The sequence below is a fragment of the Corvus kubaryi genome, unplaced genomic scaffold (assembly GCF_017639235.1).
Source record: "Corvus kubaryi isolate FWS band 111438036 unplaced genomic scaffold, C.kubaryi_AGA036_p1.0 37220, whole genome shotgun sequence".
Lineage (NCBI taxonomy): Eukaryota > Metazoa > Chordata > Aves > Passeriformes > Corvidae > Corvus > Corvus kubaryi.
The window spans coordinates 1,302,670-1,323,517 of NW_024581063.1; the positions used below are offsets into that span (position 1 = coordinate 1,302,670).

At 45.7% G+C, this 20,848-nt stretch overlaps 1 protein-coding gene across 1 annotated transcript in view; it reads right to left on the reverse strand.

Annotated features, from left to right (window-relative positions):
* The window catches only part of ZNF592 (zinc finger protein 592), a 36,302-nt gene that overhangs the window by 14,909 nt on the left and 545 nt on the right, over positions 1-20,848 (reverse strand). Inside the window, exons 2-3 of the mRNA XM_042022803.1 lie at positions 14,961-17,281; positions 1,094-1,272 (exon numbers count right to left, since the gene is read on the reverse strand). Of these exons, the coding sequence (XP_041878737.1) occupies positions 1,094-1,272; positions 14,961-17,273 (2,492 nt within the window). The 5' untranslated portion in view covers positions 17,274-17,281. The remainder of the gene's footprint in view (positions 1-1,093; positions 1,273-14,960; positions 17,282-20,848) is intronic.

Here is a 20,848-nt window from a genome sequence, read left to right on the forward strand (position 1 = left end):
CTTAAAAGAACAGCTCCAAGAACAGAAATTGCCCTGTTTGTTTGAAATCTCAGAGTATTTAATGGCAACCAAGAGAAAAAACAGAACTTAAAGCAAACTCAAAAAATACCCAGTCTCATGTCCCAAGCAAATCATCATGTGTTTAAAGCTGTGCTGCAGCTTCGGTGATCCAAACATGCCATGGAGGGAAGGCTTGTAGGGAAAAGTAACATCTAATTAGAGCAAGCAGTTTTACTGGAGATATTGTACCACATCCAGAACCTTGGGAGCCTTCCTCCACCTGTCTCAGCTCATGAGAAGTGTTCGGAGAGTTGCAGGGCCATAGAAGGAAATAATCTATGCTTCTTCTCACAGAGGCACACATCCTCAGCCCATTATAACTGACATAAATATAAATTCAAGCCTTAAGGAGATTTAGAGGATTAAGATCTGCAATCTTTTTGCTATAAGTATCAATCCTGAGACACCCAGTTGCAACATGAATTCAATACAAGAGCTTTTCAGCTCAAAGATGCCACAAAATAATGTCTGCTCTCAGAAACCTTCCTTAAATCCAGTTAGTAATTTCCCATTTCAAATGTGTTTTGTCATGCAGAAAACCACGCCAGGCTCCAGCTACATCCACTTTCATTTCTGCTGTAAGTAAGACACATTTCACAGTCACATAATGTTTTGGGTTGAGAAGGACTTTAAAGCTCATTCCATCCACTCCCTGCCATGGGCAGGGACACCTTCCACTACACCAGGTTGCTCCAAGCCCTGTTCAACCTGGCCTTGAACACTTCCAGGGATGGGTGTCCCAGTTTCAGCTGGGATAGAGTTAATTTCTTCTCAGTAGCTGCTACAGTGTTGTGTTTTGGAATGAGAGTAACATTGATAACACACCGATGTTTTGGTTTTTGCTAAGTCCTTATCCTAAGTCAAGGACTTTTTTGTGTGTGTGTGTTGTCTCCTGCTCTGCCAGTGAGAAGGCACACAAAACAAACTGGGAGGGAGCACAGCCAGGACAGGGACAGCCATAACCTCACAAGCACAACCAAATAGCAGAGGTGTAAATGCCAGCTTCCCAGAGAGCCTGTGGAGCTGCACACACCTGAAGCCAACTTTGCGGGAGTAGTGCAGGCAGTTCTCCTTGACGTGGGTCTGGAAGTAGGCGGAGCGGCACACGGCCCCGCACTCCGGGCAGCAGTACGGGGACTTGTGAGCGTGGATCCTCTGGTGGGCACAGTAACTGCACTGGTTGGGCAGCATCATCTGGCACACTTGGCACGTCTGATGGAAGAAAGGAAGAAAGTCAGTTATTCTCTGTTTGGCGTTTTTTTCCCCCCAAATTCACCCCAGAAAACTTCCAGGTTTAAAGGAAGCACAGGCATACTCCTCTAGCAGCAGCATCATCTCCACAAAGCTCTTTAACTAATCTCCTTATCATCTTTTCCCAACATTTTCACAATTAACCATTCCAAGTAAAAGCTCCATATTTAAACCACATCCTCAGGTTTATTTCCTTTTTACCCCCTAAAAAAGAAAAGCAAACTCTTTCACCTCTTAGCTCTGAGGATGTTCTCAATGCTCAGCACTTTCATTTCCTGATTTGAGGAGAGCACTTTTCTCAACAAGCCCCCACCCCACACCAAACCATCATAAAAAAGGAGGAAAATTATAGCCCAACTCCAAACCCCTGCTGCTGAAGGCAGTGCAGTCCTGATGTGCACCTTCCCCATCAAAACCACTGCTGCGCGTCTTGCAAAATTTCTTTGTATCAGATGAAATTTGAACTTTCCAAGACCACAAACTATGTGTGTTTCCCTTACAGAAACTTCTTGATGACTAGAAATAATGCAAAGCCTCTTTCTCTCCCTACTTCATCCTTAACGAAAACCATTTTTACACGAACGCTTTCTATCAAAACTGCCTTGCAGAAGCATCATTTACCTGACATGTAAAGTTTTTATGTGGATGTATCATCCCATTTTTAACAGCTGTCAAACCTCTGCTCCCTTTCACAGGTGTCTCTATATTCCTTCAAAGCCCAGGAGCAGCTATTCATCCTCTGTAGGATGCACAGTACTGGATGCCTGAGCAGGAGTAGAGCTGGAACAGATCCCAGCCCACCCTGAGACCCTCAGGAGCAAAAACTCTTTCGACAATAATCCCAAGCAAAATCACTCCTCTAACTTAAGAATGAACAACAGCAGGCAGCTAATTATGGATTATCAGATCAGGTAATTTAATTAAATAATTTCTGTGGACTTCACTGCTGGCAGCCAGGGTAGAAACATGGGACAGACGCCCCTAAATCTGAAAAAAAATAGCATAAAATTAATGGCCAACTCCCTTTTCTATATCATTACTATTTCATGCAGCACCTCTGAGATGCTCCACTACATAACATCCATCAGGGAGCTGTCAAAACCCCTGCAGCTAAGAGAAAGCATCACTTATAATAAAATGCAAAGCTATGACAAACCTGAAAGGTTCATGGGGTGGAAGGGAATAAAAAATTAGGCATTCAAAAGTGAAAACCACAGAAATTGCCAAACACATGAGAAGCTTCAGGCACTTGACCCAGGACATGCCACAACTTAAGTTTAGAGGAGAAACGGTTTCTCCAGGAAGGAGAGAAATGAGTGGAAAAACCACGTGGTAGAGAGACCCTATGTACACACCCATCTGCAATTAAAGGAAACTCAAAGAGCATTTCAAATGCTGCAGAAGTCCCCCAGTTTCAGCAAAGAAAAACAGTGCTAATGAGGCATGGGAATGGGAAAATGGGAAATAGAAAAGCCCCCAGGATCTCTCTGCGAGGAGTTGAGCAGGACCCTTAACTATCCAAAGTGCACTCAAATCCCCAAGTAAGAGCTACAAGAAGTAAGTAATCAGCAATAAATTCGTAGTAAGTAAGAGTAGTAAGTAATAAGTAAGTCATAAGTAAAAGCAGTTTTATTGTGGTTAAGACGTTTTTTTCTAACTGGCTTGAGATTTGCAATGGAAAATTTATCTCCCTGGCATTGTTAAAACAGGACTCTTCTTGCTGTGATCTCAACTAGTATTTAAGGCAGAGTCAGCACAACCACAAGCTGAAAGCACCTTTGCCCTTGTAACTCAGTGAGAAACCCTCTCTCCAGATCCTGCCTTGTCAAAGCCAATTTAGTTTGGATTTTAAGTCAGTTTGAGGCTCACCTCTTCCTCCCACGCATGTCATACCCACTGCTCCCAAAATCAATCACCACACATTGAAAACCTGAATTTTCACCACTCTGTGTGTTCCTGTGCTGGATCTAAAATATGCCAAAACCACTCAGTATTTGATGAGCTACATGCCAGGGTGCTGCTGCCTGGGGATGTCAGAGGAGCAGCGAGCTCCTGTCACCTCCTGTGTTATGTGAAAGGCTCCACAGGGACCAAAACCATGCTAACACAGGGCAGAAAAGTTTGGGGACTGTGAGCAAGAGGCATCAAAACTGTAGTTATCTACTTCAGGCCTGGCAGGAAGACTGCCAGAAAGTGTGGACACATGATACAGGAATAAAAAGAAGACTCAGTGAGGATGAGGCTAAATGAATTCATCGCTCCTGCAGACACCACGGAAGGAGCTGGAAGGATTCCCACACTGACACCACACACCACAGGGGGGACAAACACCAGCCCAAGGCTCCAAGTTCAGATTGTCTTGTGGGAGAGTCTAGTCGTTGGGCAGTAAACAGACAAAGAAGAGTGATGAGACACAAGGATAAATGAGCAAGAGTAAGGAAACTGTCATGGTTAAGCAGCATGACTTCTGAACTTGGGAGAAGTCAATGGAGCTTCTCCCTTCTGGCCACATGGAGCTATCCGGGCTCTCCAGAGGAGTCAACAACCACATGGGTTAGGAAGATCTGGGCTGCAATGGGTCAGGATACCTGGATTTCCCAAACAGCTTTGCAACACCCTTCACTACAGGATTTTGAGGAAACTAAGGTACCACCACATAAGAGAAGGACTTTGCTTGGATAAGTAAGTGGTTAGAAGAGAACAACAAGCAGTCCTCTGACAAAGCAAGGTCCCCAGGAAGTTCTGCTGGCATTTGGGCTCTTCAAACTGATGATCATAACCCAGTAGCTCAGCACGTTACAGGTAAGGGCTGACCACGAGGGCTGGCTGCAAAAAGAACATGTAGGGCTGAGGGTAATAAAATGAACCAAGCAAGGAACATACTAGAGCTGAGGAAGGTTCCAGGAAGAGAAAAAAAACATAACTGGTATCTTCATGCTCACACTCATCCTTTTCTCAATGCCTGCAGAAGACACGAGGCCAGATATCCTGCCCAGGGGGATTACAGGAGGTTCTGCTCATCCCTTTTGCACCAGGAGCTGCTGCACTTGTCAGGAGCCAATGTGTGGCCACTCTGGGCTCCCCACCAAACGCTAAGTCTTGGACACGGAGTGGTTTTTCCTTTTGCAACTATTCTGCTTCGTATGAGAAATTATAACTCGGTTCCAGATGTCACATTTTTATCTCTCTCCTAGTTTTCCATGACTTTTCAAAGAAGTCTGGCAGCAATTTGAGACATTCATTAGTCAGTTATTTCTAAAGCATGTTACCAGGACAGGATTTTGAGTTGTGTAATGTCTGTGATTTTCCTATACTCCCATAGCCTATGCTTTAATCAAGAGTTATTTATTACAAGTTTTCTTTAATTCTGGTTTGCCTGACACATTTCATTTGGGCTTTTCTTCCACAAGTCACATTCACACACAGGCAAATGCTCAGAAGCTCAGCCGGTTTTGGAATACTTGAGTTGATTCCCATTTTTACTTGTTAGCTTCTTCAAAAGGGAAAAAAAAATTAAATATTCACTGAGATACAGTGAAGATTGAACTACTACTACTCAAAAAAAGTTCGTCTGTTAAACCCAACCCTGTGGCCATAGAGGTGTTTGCAAATCAGGGCATTTATAGTAACACACAGTTTTGCCCCAGACAGTGCCTGTGGACAGGGCTTTAGCATGAGCAAAGAAACATTCCAGCAGTTTTAGTCTCTTTGCTGTTCCAGGGTTAAGCAATGGTGATGAAGTCCACACCTACTTCAGAGCTGCCCCCAAGGCAGACTACAAGGGTCCACCTTCACATGATCATCATGGAGCTTCAGTTAAAAACACTTAGGCACCAACCCTATGGCATGGGACCAGGGCAAGGAAAGAGGAAAAGATTCACAAACCAAATTATCTCTAAACAAAACCAAACCAAAAAAAAAAAAAAAAAAGCAGACCCCAAAAAACAACAACAAAATTACTAAGGACTCAAAGTGAAACAGTCATAGGGGAACAGAAATTATATTTGCAGACTGCTAATGTTTTAAAGAATGCTTGCCCCTAATATATTCAAACCAAAAATCCCCTACCAGTGGTGCCCTAACAGCCCCAGTTCTTCCCAAATCCAGCCTTTTGCAAGCTATAATTTTTCTGCTTAAGGCAGAGCTGCAGGGGCAGCCAAGGGATCACGGACAGAGATTAGCAGGATCCTCTTGCTATTAAAAAAAAATAGTGACCAATTAGTACTTAAAGTTAAAGGTTAACTTCCCATTAGCTCTCCCTTACTGCCTGGCTGGGATCAATGCCAGCAACCCGCAACCCCCAGCAGGGGTGCTTTAACTGTAGTGCTGTGATGTGCTGGCTCTGGGAGCACAGCTGGTCCCAACACCTTCATCTCTGCCCCCTGTGCTCCCCCTCCCGCATCCCCCACTGTTTGTGGGCCACACTACAGTCAAGCTCCAGATGCTTGGAGGGCTATTTTTGACTTCTTTCAACCATCCAGGTTACAGCACTGCTACACAACATTTTACCAATGTGAGGAGAAGCGGTGAGCAGAGAACTGAATCTGCTGTTGCTGTGATAACTGAACTATACTCCTGCCCAGGTTCTCTCTAAATGAACAGGCATCATTGCATTAACATGTTCAATTAATGGATGAAAAAAACCCCTTCAACAGAAACTCAAGATTATTCATTTGAAGAAGAAAAATCTAGAACCAAACTAATATCCTAAAACCAGTGCGTTCAAGTTTCAGTGACAAAACAGAGGTTAAGGTCAGTCCTAATGTAGAGATTCTATCCTAATTAACACTCCTCTGTTGCCATACCCAAGCAGAGCAGCTATTGTTATTTCCTTAGGTTATAGTTCCCTATTTTGTCAGCCTAAGGAGCCAATGCCACTGAGGGAGCCTGCCTGACCTTCAGCCAAAGGACATGATCACAAGACACCCTTTAATCCCAAACTTCTCCCATCCATCCTATTTTCTACCTTCAGCTCACTCCCCCCTCACATCTATTCATCCTCAGCCTCATTGTTGCATGCCACCTCCTCCCTTAGACCTTTTGTATTTGCATCCCTCAACCTCACTAACTCCCAAATCCAGTGTCCTCCTCAGACCTTCACCAAGACCAACTCCTATACACACATCTCAATCATCCCAACGCAACGATGCTTAAGCTTCAGTAAGGCACTCAAATAAAAACTTATCTTTGGCAACTAAGGCTGTTAAATAAACACAAAATCCATTTTTTTGGTACCTGGAAAAATCCCTGGTTAAAGCATCAGTGTAAATCTAGAAACTTGACAGCTTAGAGAAGCAAAGTGGAATTGCAATGGAAAAATCCACTAGCATCACAGATCTTAGACAACATTGCATCAAACCAGCTTACTTCTGAATTTGCTAAATCTGTAGCTCTTCTCTCTTTATGATCTCAGCTTTAATTTCAAGAATTTCAGTTTCCACATCTTTTCTTTTGACCCACTGTACCGCGTTTACATGGCAAGGTTTTGATAGGGAGGTACTGCAGGGGTGGCCTCTGAGAAGACACCAGAAGTTTCCTCCATGTTGGACAGACTTCTGTGATGGATCTGTCACTGGCCAAGGCCAAACTCTTGAGCAGCACGTCTGGGATAAGGAAAAGGTAAAAGATGCTGTGCAGCAGCTGGGAGAGGGGAGTGAGAAGATGTGAGAGAAATAGCCCAGATGCCAGAGCAGGTTCCCCTGCGTACCATCATGAATCAATGGTGACACAGGTTGTCCCCCTCCAATCCATGGAGGACCACAGTGGATGTGCCCTGGAGGACACTGCAGCCCATGGAGAGAGCCCTCACTGGAGCAGGTTTTCTGGCAGGACCTGTGACCCCATGGGAGGCCCATGCTCTTCCAGCCTGTTCCTGAAGGACTGCACCCCACAGAAAGGATTCATCCCAGAGCAGATCCTGAAGAACTGCAGCCTGTGGAAAGGACTTATGCTGAAGCTGTTTGTGAAGGACTGTCTCCCATGGGAAGGACTCCATGATGGAGCAGGAGAAGAATGTGAGGAGTAAGGCTGAGTAGGCACCTGGTTCCAACTAGAAATCGGAACTCCCACTTGCTGAAATGATCACTTAGTGGATTAAATGAGTTTTCACACACACAATTTCAAGTCACCAGTGTGACCCCATGTGCTACGTGGCACACGTTCCCTCTCTTTTCTTACAATGGTGATGTTAAAGCCTTCTGCTCTTTCCTCCACCCTGCAGGGTTGATTCCTGCCCACCCGTGATGACCATCTCACAGCCTCCCAGCTCTGCCTTTTTCTTCTCACCTTGCACCCCAATTTCTTGTTTTCCTGGCCTGTCCTTCCCAGAAATCCTGTGTCCCTTCATCACAACACTCCAGTCATGCAATACATCCCATCTCTTTCCTGTGATGTCAACATGACCAGAGTCCTGCACATAGATCACAGGATCACAGAATGGTCATCATTCATTCCACCCCCTGCCATGGGCAGGGACACCTTACACTAGACCAGGTTGCTCCAAGCCCCGTCCAATCTGGCCTTGAACACTTCCAGGGATGCAGCAGCCACGGCTTCTCTGGATTGGAGACTGCGTTTATTGCCCGTGGTGTTTGCATCAGCATTAGACACTTCAGAGGGCACCTTCTCCTCACAGCAGGATTGAGCAGACCATCACTACTACCTGGGCTCTCATTCCCCTGCCTGTCACCCCCAGAGCTCTGCAGTCACTTCTGATATTCTCAGCTGGAAGAAAAATGCAGGAGCAAGACTCTTCCTTTTAGTCCCAGCGAACACCACTTCCATCCTACCCAGGACAGCCCTCCTGTCTCCCTCCAGCTGTCTCCTCCTCGTCACTCTCAGCCATGTCCTGGCCCCCAGTTCCCAGCCCTGCTCTTTATCCCCTTCCCTCCAGCTGCTCTCAGTCCCCCAGGGGCTGCAGGACCACCAGGGCCAGGCATGGGTGGTGAAGGAGAAGAGGGTGGATTGTTGCCTCATGGCAACAGATCACACACTGATTTAAGCAGACCACGGAGCCGCACCCTGGCTTTTCTTCCTCACCAGCCTCTCCTCCTCATCCTGATGCTCTGGTTTGGCCTTGGGTGCAGGCTCTGCTATCCTGCCACTCATCTCTTTGTCTTCACTCCCAGCAATCTCTGCCTGGAGCTCCATTACCCCAACATGTTTTCATCGTAACATCTTCCATATCCCTTTGCTTCTACAAAATCCACAGGGAAAATTTCCATATAAAACAAAATCCATCCTTGCTAGTACCTAAGGACTGCATTAATCACTCTTGGTTTGGGACAGGGAGAAAACAGTGCTTTATGGGGCCAAGGGAATTTTTTGCTGATTTTCAACCCTCTTGTTTTCTAAATTAAAACATGAACTTGGAGGGGGAAGGAAGAGACAAATAGGAAAAATACAGCTGCTGCCTTTCTTTTTTTGCCGCTGGGAAATTACCAGGGCGGCATGTGGTCCGACTAGCTCCTGGCAAGTTTTAGCCAATAAATTATAAAGCATTGATTTAAGAGGAGGAAGGAAGAAGAAAAAGCAGCAATAAAATTGCTTTTAAGTAACTCCAGTGTAGGTGGTATGTAAACAGGACACGTCACAACTCACCGAAAAATTCTTATTGGACAAAAAAAAAGATAAAAGAACAAGAAAAAGAGTAAGGAGGACAAAAGCATAAAGGTTCAAGAAAATTCAGAGGTCCTGAGTTTATATTTTGTACTTCATTCGAGTTGTTAGCTACCTTGGTGGATTTTGGGTGGTCAAGTCAAAAAAGAAAGGAAAAGAAAAAAGGATTAAACATCTCTGGTTACCAGCAGATGGACAATTGTGCCCGAGAGGGTAAGGAAGTACTTTTAATTCTTGAACATGTTATTGTGCACTGGTCTGTCCCTGCCAAGAAAACAAATAAGCTCCATCTCAAAACCAGTTTGTGTCTTTTGTTCCGTTACTTCTGCTGCAAAGCTCTTCCAGAAGTCATTCCTCTGATGATTACAGACCATCCTCTAATTTTCTATGTAAATCTATTTCAGTCTGTTCTTGCATCATTATTGTCCCTAAATTTAAAAGCTCCTTTCTACAAACCTCGCACCAGATACAGGGTGAGAGTGAATACAGAGGACACTAATGAAAAGCACATCCTAAATGCAGGCACCAGGAGCTGCATGGGCTTTGTTCCTCTCCTGTAATTTGAGCCCTGAAAAGGCTACAAAAAACTGTCTGATGCTGATGAACTGCCCAGAGCAATTCCTGTGAGAACAGGAAATACTTCCTATAGGCAGCTTTCGTTTCTGGTGGGTAAAAAAGTGCCACTATACCCACCTTAATCCTTTGTCTGCTTCAGTGCTGAAGTAGACCCACCCTCACTTACCAGGCCTTTGCCAAGCTAAACTCATAAAGGTGTTTTAATTTCCCCTTAAGAGATCATATTTCCATTTCTGGTCATTCTTTCCTCACTTATTCCAGTCTACCCTGATAAACAAAACAATACACTTCTTTCCAGCTCGGTTATTTCTAGCAAGAGGGAGCATTACCACAGCCCTGACGGGTGCTGCAGATTGACGCAAGTCTCCTGCACAGTTGTGTCACCTCAGTCATTCAAGGACTTCTCAAGACCAAAAATCCTGCCTTTGGTTGCTTTTCATACTATTCCTACCCAGTCTTCAAGATCATCTAGATCCTCCTGTAAAATACTCCCCACTTTCCATGACTTCTTACTTTGTTAGTTCGGTTCAGCAAATTTTTTACACAGTCATCCTCCAAGGTCTCCTTAACACAAATATTAACTCCAGAGGTACCCAAAACCATCCATGAGGAGATCTCACAAAAACCTGATCCCAGTTGCAGTTATTTCCTGGATTTTACCTGATTCAGCTCCAACCTCATAAATCCAACTTCTCCAGTACATCCATTCTCCATGCAGCACTGTAACAACCATCTCACTGAACATCAAGGAGATGAGGATACACTCATTTCTCTATTCCAGAAATAAAGATTAATTTGGCATAAACTACAGCTTTCCACCCCTCCAAAAACATCTTGCTCTAGAACACACCACTGTATCAGACCAAATGGACCTGAAGTTACACAAAACATCTGGTACCACCTCTTCAACATCTGGACAAGCATAATGCCTACATAGAGGTTTGAACAAAATCCAACCTCCCAGCTATTCAAATTCCCATACTGCTTCCTTCTTGCAGTTCAGCAATGGAAATGCAGTACACAGGTGCATTGAGCAACTTAATTCACAAGCAAAAATTGCAGAATTGGCCTCACTAGTTGCCAAAAAAAGACAAAGTCACTGTGATCCATTAAGGTGATCCACTCAAAACATACATCTAATAAATCCAGTTCTTTCTGTTTCTGAAATGGATTATTCAAGCCTGTATCTTTCCTGCAAGCCATGGAGATCCCATCCTACCATGGTATTCAGCTGGGAGGAACTGCCTACAAATATTCTGTACCAAAATAAACCAGGTAGGATTTCCCTGCTGTACTCTGAGCAACTGCAATCATGTACATGTTTAAAATACAACATTAAGGTCAAGCTCTCAATCATTTTTCTAAAGGTCTTTCCTTTAGAAAACCACAGCACCTTCTCAGCCACATCATCGTCCCCCTCTCTTCCTCCCACTTACTCCAAATCTCCTCCTTTCCCTGCTGTCCAGACCACATCCCTATCTTCCTTCCTTCCTGCAACAGAACTGTGACCCACCCATGTCACTCTCATTTTGGCCACACCTGTGAAGGTCATTTACCCTTTATCCGTCCTATTAATGTGGGATTTACCCGCAGCCATGTAGGAATGTAACACCAGATATTTCCCAAGCCACCATCTAGAAGAAAGAGAAAACCCAACAATCCCCTTTCAAGCAGCTTTGAGAAACCTGAAAATGTCAGAGTAATTCACAAAGTCATGGTAAGAAATTCCAATTAAAGTGACAAGTCGTAAGTATCAACACAGGATGAGTTTTCTCATGGAGCAGAGCCAACTTAGGCTCTTCCCCCTCTCCAATCCAATCATTCCTGCCTCTTATCGCAGGGTGCTCGTCCTTCAGCTCCTGGGTAACCGAAAACATCGTACCGAAAAACAAGTCTCTTTCCTGCTATTTCTTTTCTCCAACAACCTGGATCAACCCTTCCTTCTTAGCAAGGTGCCACACCAAAGCCATGTCCAAAACAGCTTTTGGGTTAAAAGCACCATAACTGAGCACTGCAAAGCCTGTTTGGTTTCTCAGGTTATGGTCACACTGGATGTACATCCAGATTTGGTGTCATTTAACAGAAAAGCTTCCAAGAACATTGATCAAAAATCACCTGGCTTATTTTCCACAGGTTTCCACCTTCTAGTACAAACCCAGGTGCTGCAGATAAATTGCTTTTACCCTTTCCCTTCAGCTGAAGTTGCTCTTTCTATTATATTCTATTATATTCATCTACCCTCTCCAAGAATTCTCATTTTTAGGGACAATCTGGTACCAAGCATCTGAATAGTCACAGATTAAAAGCTTTTGGCCATAATACAATGGGGACCTGCCCTGCTACTTCTTGAAGCTCCTTAGAAGGCATAAATTAAGCCATGTCTTTATGTGAAAAGCATCAGTACTTCCTAGTTTCTCAATGAGGCATGGCAAAGAGTTTGTGCCTGAATTCTGGGATTCAGTAAGAAATTTAAAAATACAAAAAATTTCCAAATTATCAGAGTGCAGTTTTTTGCTATCTTTAGGAAACTATGACAATTGCATCCCATACCACCACTTCCAAACCAACATTTCAATACAGTGAGAAAGACATCAGGTATGGAGGAAGAAATACACAGTTTTTGCTCAAATACACAAAATTATGATCAAACTCTAGACAGTTAGTCTCTTGAGATCTAGGGATGTGGTTCACAGCCAAGCTTGCCCACAACAATTAATACTACTTCTGCATTCTGACAGATTGTCCCACCACTGCAGCATGCTGTGGATCAAGCATGACGACTGGTGTGGACTGTGGTTTTAATTAGATGTACCAGTATGTAAATCAACACCTTCTGCCCTGTGGACACAGTGGTTTTGAACCACTACTAGGGGCACCTAAATATGTTCACTACAGGTGCTACATCAATGCCTTCTTTAGCAACGCAATTTCAGAGAATCAGAGAATCCCAGACTGGTTTGGGTTGGAAGGGAGCATGAAGATCATCTCGTTCCACCCCCTGCCAGGGGCAGGGACACCTTCCACTAGACCAGAATGCTCCAAGCCCCATCCAACCTGGCCTTGGACATTTATGGGGACGGGGCAGCCACAGCTTCTCTGCACACCCCATGCCAGGGCCTCATCCCATCACAGGGAAGAATTTCTCTACATCCAATTTTCACCACTGCCCCAAAACACAGGTGTCCTGGCACAAATCTGGAGACAGAAACCATGTAAGAAAGTGTTTCTAAAATCAGACACTTGATCCTCTCCTGCTCATACCAACATTTCTCTTTTTTCTGACCAAAATAGAAAGAACAACCCAAGGAATTAACTTAATGCAGAGTCAGGGTATCATCTCAGAAAGGGCTGGCCATGTTCTCCTATTCCAGGAGTTTATGACACACATTCCAACAGCTTCACCTGCAACCTTCTCACACCATGATTAATACTATTACATTCATTAATACCCTATATGCAAAACCTTCAGCTTCTCAGACCTTGATACTGCTGGGAGCTACGCTGTGTTATCCCTGTGGGACATGTGATGTGAAGGTCATCCCTACCTTTTCCTTTGGACTGCTCAGAGAACCAGGGACCCCTATGAGACCACTGAATTTCACACATCCTTTTACCTCTCAGCCCAGTGACACCAAACACCTGGGCTCTGGTAAAAGGCATTGGGATGGTTTCCATCAGCTACTGCTAAATCCAGACATACAATTACAGGCATGGGGCACAAATGCTTATTTCCTTAGAAATGTAGCAACTTTATTGAAGCAGATCTTCTGGGAACAGCATGGAGCACCAGGCAGCCTGGAGGACAGCAGATACAGTGGAAAAGGACTCCCAGAGCACTGCATGCATCCCATGGACTATAAGCATGGGAAGATCAAATGGAGGAACTGGTTTCAGAAGCTCAAAGGTAGCCTCTTTTTTCAATGCTTCTCTTCAGAAATACACTGCAAAAATAATCTCACATCTAGCAGAACTACCTGAAGTGAGAGGCTTAAAGTCTATTCTTGGTTAAGTTGCAGAATAAATTATTTGATTAGAAGCTAAAAATACTTACTATCACACATTCTTTTCCTCTTTAAGGAGCTCTTGAATTGATAATCCCACAACAGAAATAGGAAGTACGGTTTTAATGCCACTGATTAACATTTTAACTCACTTTGGAGCAGCCACTGTATCCCTTCTCCTGGAATTTTTAATGCCAGACTGCTGACATTTCCTAAAAATGCATTAGAGTTGAAAAATAAGTTCAGGTGTTGACAGAGCGCAGTGCTCACTGGCCTGCCTCGGGCAAGAAACCTGATTACATGGCCACACTGATTCCTTCTGGCCTCGCCATTTTTTATGACATCAAAACCATTCAGCCATAATCTATTTTTTTTTGTTTTGTGGCTGATGAATTTAAGATAACAAAGCATCTAAATGGGACCACAGCAACCTCAATACTCCTGCAAGCCATTCAAGCAGCACAGGGAGGCTCTGGAGAGTGCAGGTGCTCTGACAGCCATGGCAGAGATGTGGTCATCTTCCCAAATGATGGCATGGAGTCCTATTTTGTGAAGCCCTTGCACCGGGAGCCAGCTCTGCTGGCCACCATACCGACCTGGAAAGCTTTCACCTCATCCAAAGAGATAAGGAGAAAGGAGTCCTCCTCCTCTTCAACTGCAGGTTGGTTAACACTTAAACGAGACGAACTGTGTCTTCCAAAATAAAAGCCATAAACAAAGTGTATGGTCCTGGTACACAACAATAATCATCTTCTTCTCTTCATCAGGAGAAACCTAATCTGGAGTTTAATTTAAGGGGATTCCAACCAGGTCCATAAAGGCAGTGGAGACCTGAGCAGGGCAGCACAGGAGGAAGGCAGGAAGCCACTAACAAGGATCTTGAACCCCTACACAACCATGGTACCCTCTCACCCTGTACCACCCAAAGGGGAAAAAAAACCAGAACCACCCTCCCACCCCACATACCACAGCAGGCCTGTCCAATACACACATGACCACGCCAACAGCAACAATAGCACCTGACGTGTTACACGGAAGGTTCTGGCACCAGTTCCAACAAAGGCAACATTAAACTGTACCAGATCTCCTCCAGCCATGCTTACAGCACAAAAACCTGTTTCAGGAAACGCTCCACAGATCCACCCCTACGGCTTTCTTGCACGCCTCATCCAAGCAATCTTTCATCTCCAGCACCTTTCTTTGATGCTCGAGGATCTCCATAGTCTCCTTACTCTGCTCTTTTTACTGGCAAGGGGTAAAAAGAGGGCAAGCAAACACCACCAAACGTCTCTTCACGCACATGCGTCTGGGCTCATGTGCATTCCAAATCCTCCCCACAAGCACTTTTTTAGGCAGAGCAACTCATTTGCCACCACCATGCCTACTTTTCCCCCTTGAGGACAATCTCTTTAAACTCAGAGAGATTTAACTAATAACATTAAAATGATGACTTACCAGTCTCTCATTATCTTCTGAGGTCCTCTGGTAATGAGCTGCTAAAGAAGCGTAATCCTGCTCCTGCTTGTTACACTCCAAACACTTAAGTCCATGACGGATTAGCCTCTGAGGGTCCGTGTAGAGAGGCAAGGCTGGCTGAGTGTTCGCAGAAATCCCTACCCCGCCTCCTGAAGCAGCAGTGGACTTAGGTGGAGGAGAGGATGAGAGCAAAGTCTGAGGAGATGGAGAGACTGAAGAGCTTGTAGGAGAAGGTGAAAACATTTGGTCTATGGAAATTGGTTTCATGAGCAGCTGAGAACACTGCATGATAAACCCTTTGCTCTTATGATCTCGTGCATGTTTAAGCAAGCTACACTTATTAAAAAAAAGGAGCATAGTTGAACACTGAGTGCACATGACTTCAATGTGAACGCTTCGCCTACTATAGTGTTGAGTCAGGCTTTTCTCTAAGGCAAATGAGTCCCCACATTCCAGGCAACAATACCCAGAAGCAGGTAAATTAATACTAGTGTCAGGCGGGGGGCTAAGGTTCGGAGTATATATCGGCACTGGATTGGCACTGTGTAGCACTTTATGGAATGCCTCCATGACAACAGGAGCAGCTTTCTTGACTTGGTGCACCAGTGGCACTGACATCTGTGTCACTTGAGGCTGGTTTCGCCTCTGTGCCGATGTCTTCGCTGTAACAGAAGCGGCAACACTGTGGGGGACCAAGTTGAGATTTGCCAAGTGCACAGCTTTGGGAAGAAGACTGGAGGTGGTCGTGTTGGATGGCTGCGTCACAGTACCCTGCTGCTGCCTCTTGACCCCCACTTTTATGGCACCGCTGCCACAGTTTGGCAGTGGAGATAAGGACACGGTACACGTGCTGCTTGCAATATCCATTTTCATACTGTCTGAGTAAGGACTCGTTACATTTGACAGCTGGATAGCCACAGCAGCCCCGTTTTTGGTTGAATTCCTGCCAGCCTCACTTTCCATAACTGCACTAGTATCAGGGGATGGGAAAGACTTGATAAACTCTTCGGCAGAAGAGGTTTCTGCAGGTGACTCTTCTGAAGATTTGCCCAATTCATCGTTTTCTGGCAAAATTCTAGTTACAGTCCTTTTAATTTCACCGGAAGATGTCTTGATAGTCTTTATTCTAACTTTGGGAATAGCTGGTGGAGAGCCAGCTGCCATGGAAGGAGAGCCTTTCCCACTGCTGTCACTGCACACGCTCCGAGGACTCTCAGGCTGCTTGCTGGCCTTCCTCACCGCCTCCAAGGGGCTTCGGGGACTCTTTGGTGACTTGGGCATTTTTGGACTTCCCTTCATCCCGTCTTTAAAAGGACCAGGTTCCTTGGTAAAATTTGGCTGATCGCCTTTTGGAATACATGCAACCTTTTTGGCCTGAAGAGCTACTAACGCTGCCACGCAGGACGACAACTTGGAATGAGTTGGCTTTAGCCTCTGCCGAGGTGGTATTGACGAAGACATGTTTAGCTCAGGCACAGACCCCTTGCAGTCTCCTAAATTATTGTGAGGGAGGTCTCCAAACACCAAGCCTTCTCCAAGAAGGCTGTTGGTATCTACCAAGTCCTTGCTTGACTCCGCAAACCTCTCCACTGCTTTGTCTTGCTCTCTCCTGCTCATTTCCAGCCTATTCTCTGGCTGGCAGTGGATTTCCATCTTCTGTTCCTTTTTACAGTACTGATCAAACATGCTTAATTCGGGCTCTGGCACCTTCCTAAGATGATCTAGGACTGAAGCCCCTGTTGGTATATATATTGAAGGCGGTGGGAAATAGGGAGTTTGGGCATGTTTGGGTTTATCCCCAATACTGTTCTCTTTGAATGCATCCTCTGGTTCAGGGCTGGAAATGGGGCTAAACTGACTAAATGTTGGCAAAGGCTCTGACTTGCACTGGTCCAGTTTATCAGAGTAACCTCTTGAGCTATCGCCATTAATAAAAGTTGACTCAAACTTGCCATAATTATGGACTAAAGCATGAGCCTCAGCTGGCAGATCAGAGCCACGAAACCCATTGTGTAACAGACCAGGTCCAAGGTGATTCCCCTCCTTTTCTGCCTCAAAAGACTCCTGGCGACTTGTGTTCTTCACTATCACACTCACAACAGGCGCATCAGAGGGAGGCAGAGAGTGGGATAAGGACACACTCTCATCGATGCACATTCCTGACGACTTCAGGTGATTCTCACTCTCCTCCCCAGCTGATGGAATGGTCTCCTTAGCATCCAGGCTAGTTGGATCAGGGATGTCAAAAGCAGCCAAGAGGTCATCAAAGTCGGGGGTTTTCATGTCCCCCATGATGAAAGCTAAAATTAAAAGCAGAAGAAATACTTTGTCAAGTACATTCCCCCCACGGACAACCTTTGTAAGATTCATGTGCATCAACATCTTCTGTTACAAAAATCACAGCTGCCCAAAGCCCGGGATGTGGGCAGAGCTGCTCCTCGGAGGTGCTTCAAGCAGCATGGTGGGAGACAGCAAGCATCCCCTTATCCGGGATCCCCGAGAACAGAGCTGGTACAAGCATGACCTTTGAAACGACACTGAGCTCATGCAGGGGACATCTTTTTGAACTGTCAGGTGCATTACTAATCCAAAGCCAGCCATCATCAACACAAGACTCTGAAGTACATTAGCAGAGGGGCTTTTTTGCTTGGCTGGGGTTTTTGTAGAGATAATAGGCAGCAATTGCTGCTTATTCCTCAACAGATTGTCACATCTGAAGAACTCAGTCCTTCCTCAAGGAAGAAAGGCAGGGGCAAACAGCTGGCCCAAGAGACACACACAGGCCTGAAAAGTGAGATGGCTCCCTACCCTGAGGAATTTAAATAATAGAAATCTTCAGTAAATATTTCAATACAACAGCTCCAAGAAGTGTTATTTGAAACAGGGGCAATCCTTAATTAGGTAAACATGTGAAGCAAAACCACCCAAAGATAGAATAAAGATCCATATCCAAATCGTAAGAAGAAATCATGTTCTCAGCCAGCTCTCTCTTTCTAAGCTCTTCAGAAAGGAAGTGGGGACTTGGAACACTCAACACAGCAACCTACAGCAGGAATAATCAAGCTCTGATGAGATGCATGAAAACTGACAGCTCAGAATTACTAGAACATTTGTGTTCACTTCTGTCAGAGATACCGGATTTCCACTGTTAAACCAAAATATTTTCAAGTTGGTACAATATAGAGACTTCACAAATATTTAATGAGCCATTCTTTTAATATGTTTTATTCAAACCTCAAATTTATGTGAGCTGGTGCATGCTGTATGTAGGGGAGGGGAAAAAAACCCAAAGCATGTCAACAGAACTAGCAGGACACCAGTTCCTGCTTGGCAAGGAGCACCCACAGGCAAGGTAAGTCCTGCCACACTCAATTTGGGCTGCAGTAACGCTGCCAAAGCCAGCAGCAAGAGAGGGAGACTGAGAGGGTGGCAGGATTCCAGGACAATGGAGAAGAACTGGGAGCAGAGGTGCAGGCAGAGAGGAGGACAAGGCAGAGGGAGAGAGAGAAGCCATCTGATGCCTTCCCAAAAGGGCCCTGCTTTAAGGCTGCTGTCATTACTGACAGTTGGGTTTAGAAGTTTGTCAAGCATCACACTCAAACCAAACAAAGCCCAACCCTTCTGGCCAGGCTGCTGGAATGGGGAACAACTCCTGGGCCAGGAGAAATCACTTCAGAGTGGAGCACAGGGACACAGTGGTCTTCGAGCTTCAGCTCAGCCACTCCTTCAGACAAGTCCCAGAGGTGCTGCTTTGGTTAATCTACTGCAAAACACTCTGCAGAGATTTACTTGGTCTAAGAGCAGCTTGCTGTGGCTGAGCTTACACTCGTTCTTAAATTAAACCCTAAATATGAAGATGCACAGAGGGCTATGCAATAATTTACGATCATGTCCCTCAAGGAAGTGCAGCTGGGCATGAAGTCCCTGGAAGCCCAAATTATCCATACACTCCACATCCCCAGCACTTGATAAGGACTTTGGAAACAACACAGATTACTGCAGTTGGCAAAGGCACGGACCTGAAACTTCCCATTCCTTTGGGTGGGAAGCCTTGTGCCAGCTGGGAGAGAGCTAGGCACCAAAATTTCTGGCACACAAATCCTTTGGAAAGGAAGACACTTCATTCCATAACCTGGCATGCTTGAGTATCGTACAGAGAAAAATGAGCCTGCCAATCACTCTTGACCTTCCCCTTCCCACTCTGGAACACCTCTCTGCACCTGTGTTTTAAAATGCAAGACAAAATAAATCCCAGGTATCTGCAGCATCTCAAAAGATCTTTTTCTTGGGAGAAACCTTGCTTTTTCAGAAAGCATTGGTGTTCATCTTTGAGTCTTATAAAATGCGAATTTACTGTCTTTGCAATCATGAGGGCACAAGTCTCTACCCAAGTATTTATCCACAAAATTGCATCTTAAGCTTGTCAAACCCAAAGCTACAGCTTCTCATAATAAAGCAAGTTTTGACCCAGATTCTAGAGAATAAGCACTTTATCGACAGAAGTGATTTTTAATTAACATAAATTTAAACTTTTGACTTAACACTGTTTATCTCTCATCACAGATAACAAACAGGAAAGAGATACTAAGGGAAATTATGTAAACTAGCTTGTGAGGAAAGCTGAAAATAAAGAACTTTGTCCTTACTCCATCATTCTTGTGCAAAGGACTGAGAACCCAAGCTTGGGATGCAACGAAAATGTGGAGGCTGAGATTTGCAAAGCAGTAGAAGAGGTGAATAAAATCAGCAAAGAAGGATTTATGAAGTAAAGAGTATATTTCAGTGTGCAAACTCAGCCCCACTATAGCACATTTCTCCAGGGCTCAGGAAACCTAGAAGGCTCCAAGCCATCCAAAAAAACCCTGGGGAAGGATTTGAAATCCCAGAGCCTTGTGCTATGGATTAGCTTCAAAGTCAAGGAGAGGCACCACAGGACCCGCATCCTGCACCCACTCCACACAAACCTTTTGCTAGCAGTGCTATTCCCAGGGGCTTTTGGAGATCGGAAGTAGATGCTCTGCAGCTTTCAAACCAGGAAGGAGGTTTGAGATTGCCACTTAACAGTGAAGCATGAAAGCATAATTTCCCAGTTACACCAAGAAAATTAATCATAGAATGGCTTGGGGTGGAAGGGACCTTGATGACCATCTAGCTCCAATCCCCTGCTGTGGGGATTGATCACATACATTGCCATTACTAAATATTGATAATTCTGCAAAACAACAGCGTACAAGGGAAAACATCTGCCAAGGGTTGCTCACACGGCGCTGGTGTCTCCGGGAGGGGATGAAGAGACTGCATGCCACCGGAATCCCTTGGGAAGGCAGGAATAGCAGGCGCCGGGAAGCGCGGGGAGAGCAAGGGATGGGGGAAGCAGCCGCGCAGGGGCTGTCAGGACTGCGGGGAAGGCACGGGGCAGCCGCAGCTGGCGGAGGACTACACCAGAGGGCGGCTCAGTGGCAGGCGGGACCCGGGGCTGTAACACCCTTGAAAGTTTCATGAGCCTGGTGCGGTTCTCGGTGCGAACGGGGCCGCTGGGCTGGGGACTCGTCCGGCCCGTGGCACCCCTACACACAGAGACACTCACCCACACACACCACCCCCGGCCCACGCCGTCCCCACCCGAGACAAAGGCCGGACCCGCCGCCCCCCGCGCTGACAGCCGAGCCCAGCCCGGCCCGGCCCGGCCCGGCCCCGCCACACGTGGGCCGCCCGCCGAACTTAGTTTGTCCCGGCACCGCCGGGCCGGGCCGGGCCGAGCCGGGCCGGGCTGGACCGGGCTGGGCCGGGCCGGGCCGCCGCGGGCACCGCAGCAGAGCCGGGGCCAGGAGCCGAGGAATGGGGAGAGGTGGCGGCCTGCGGGCCGG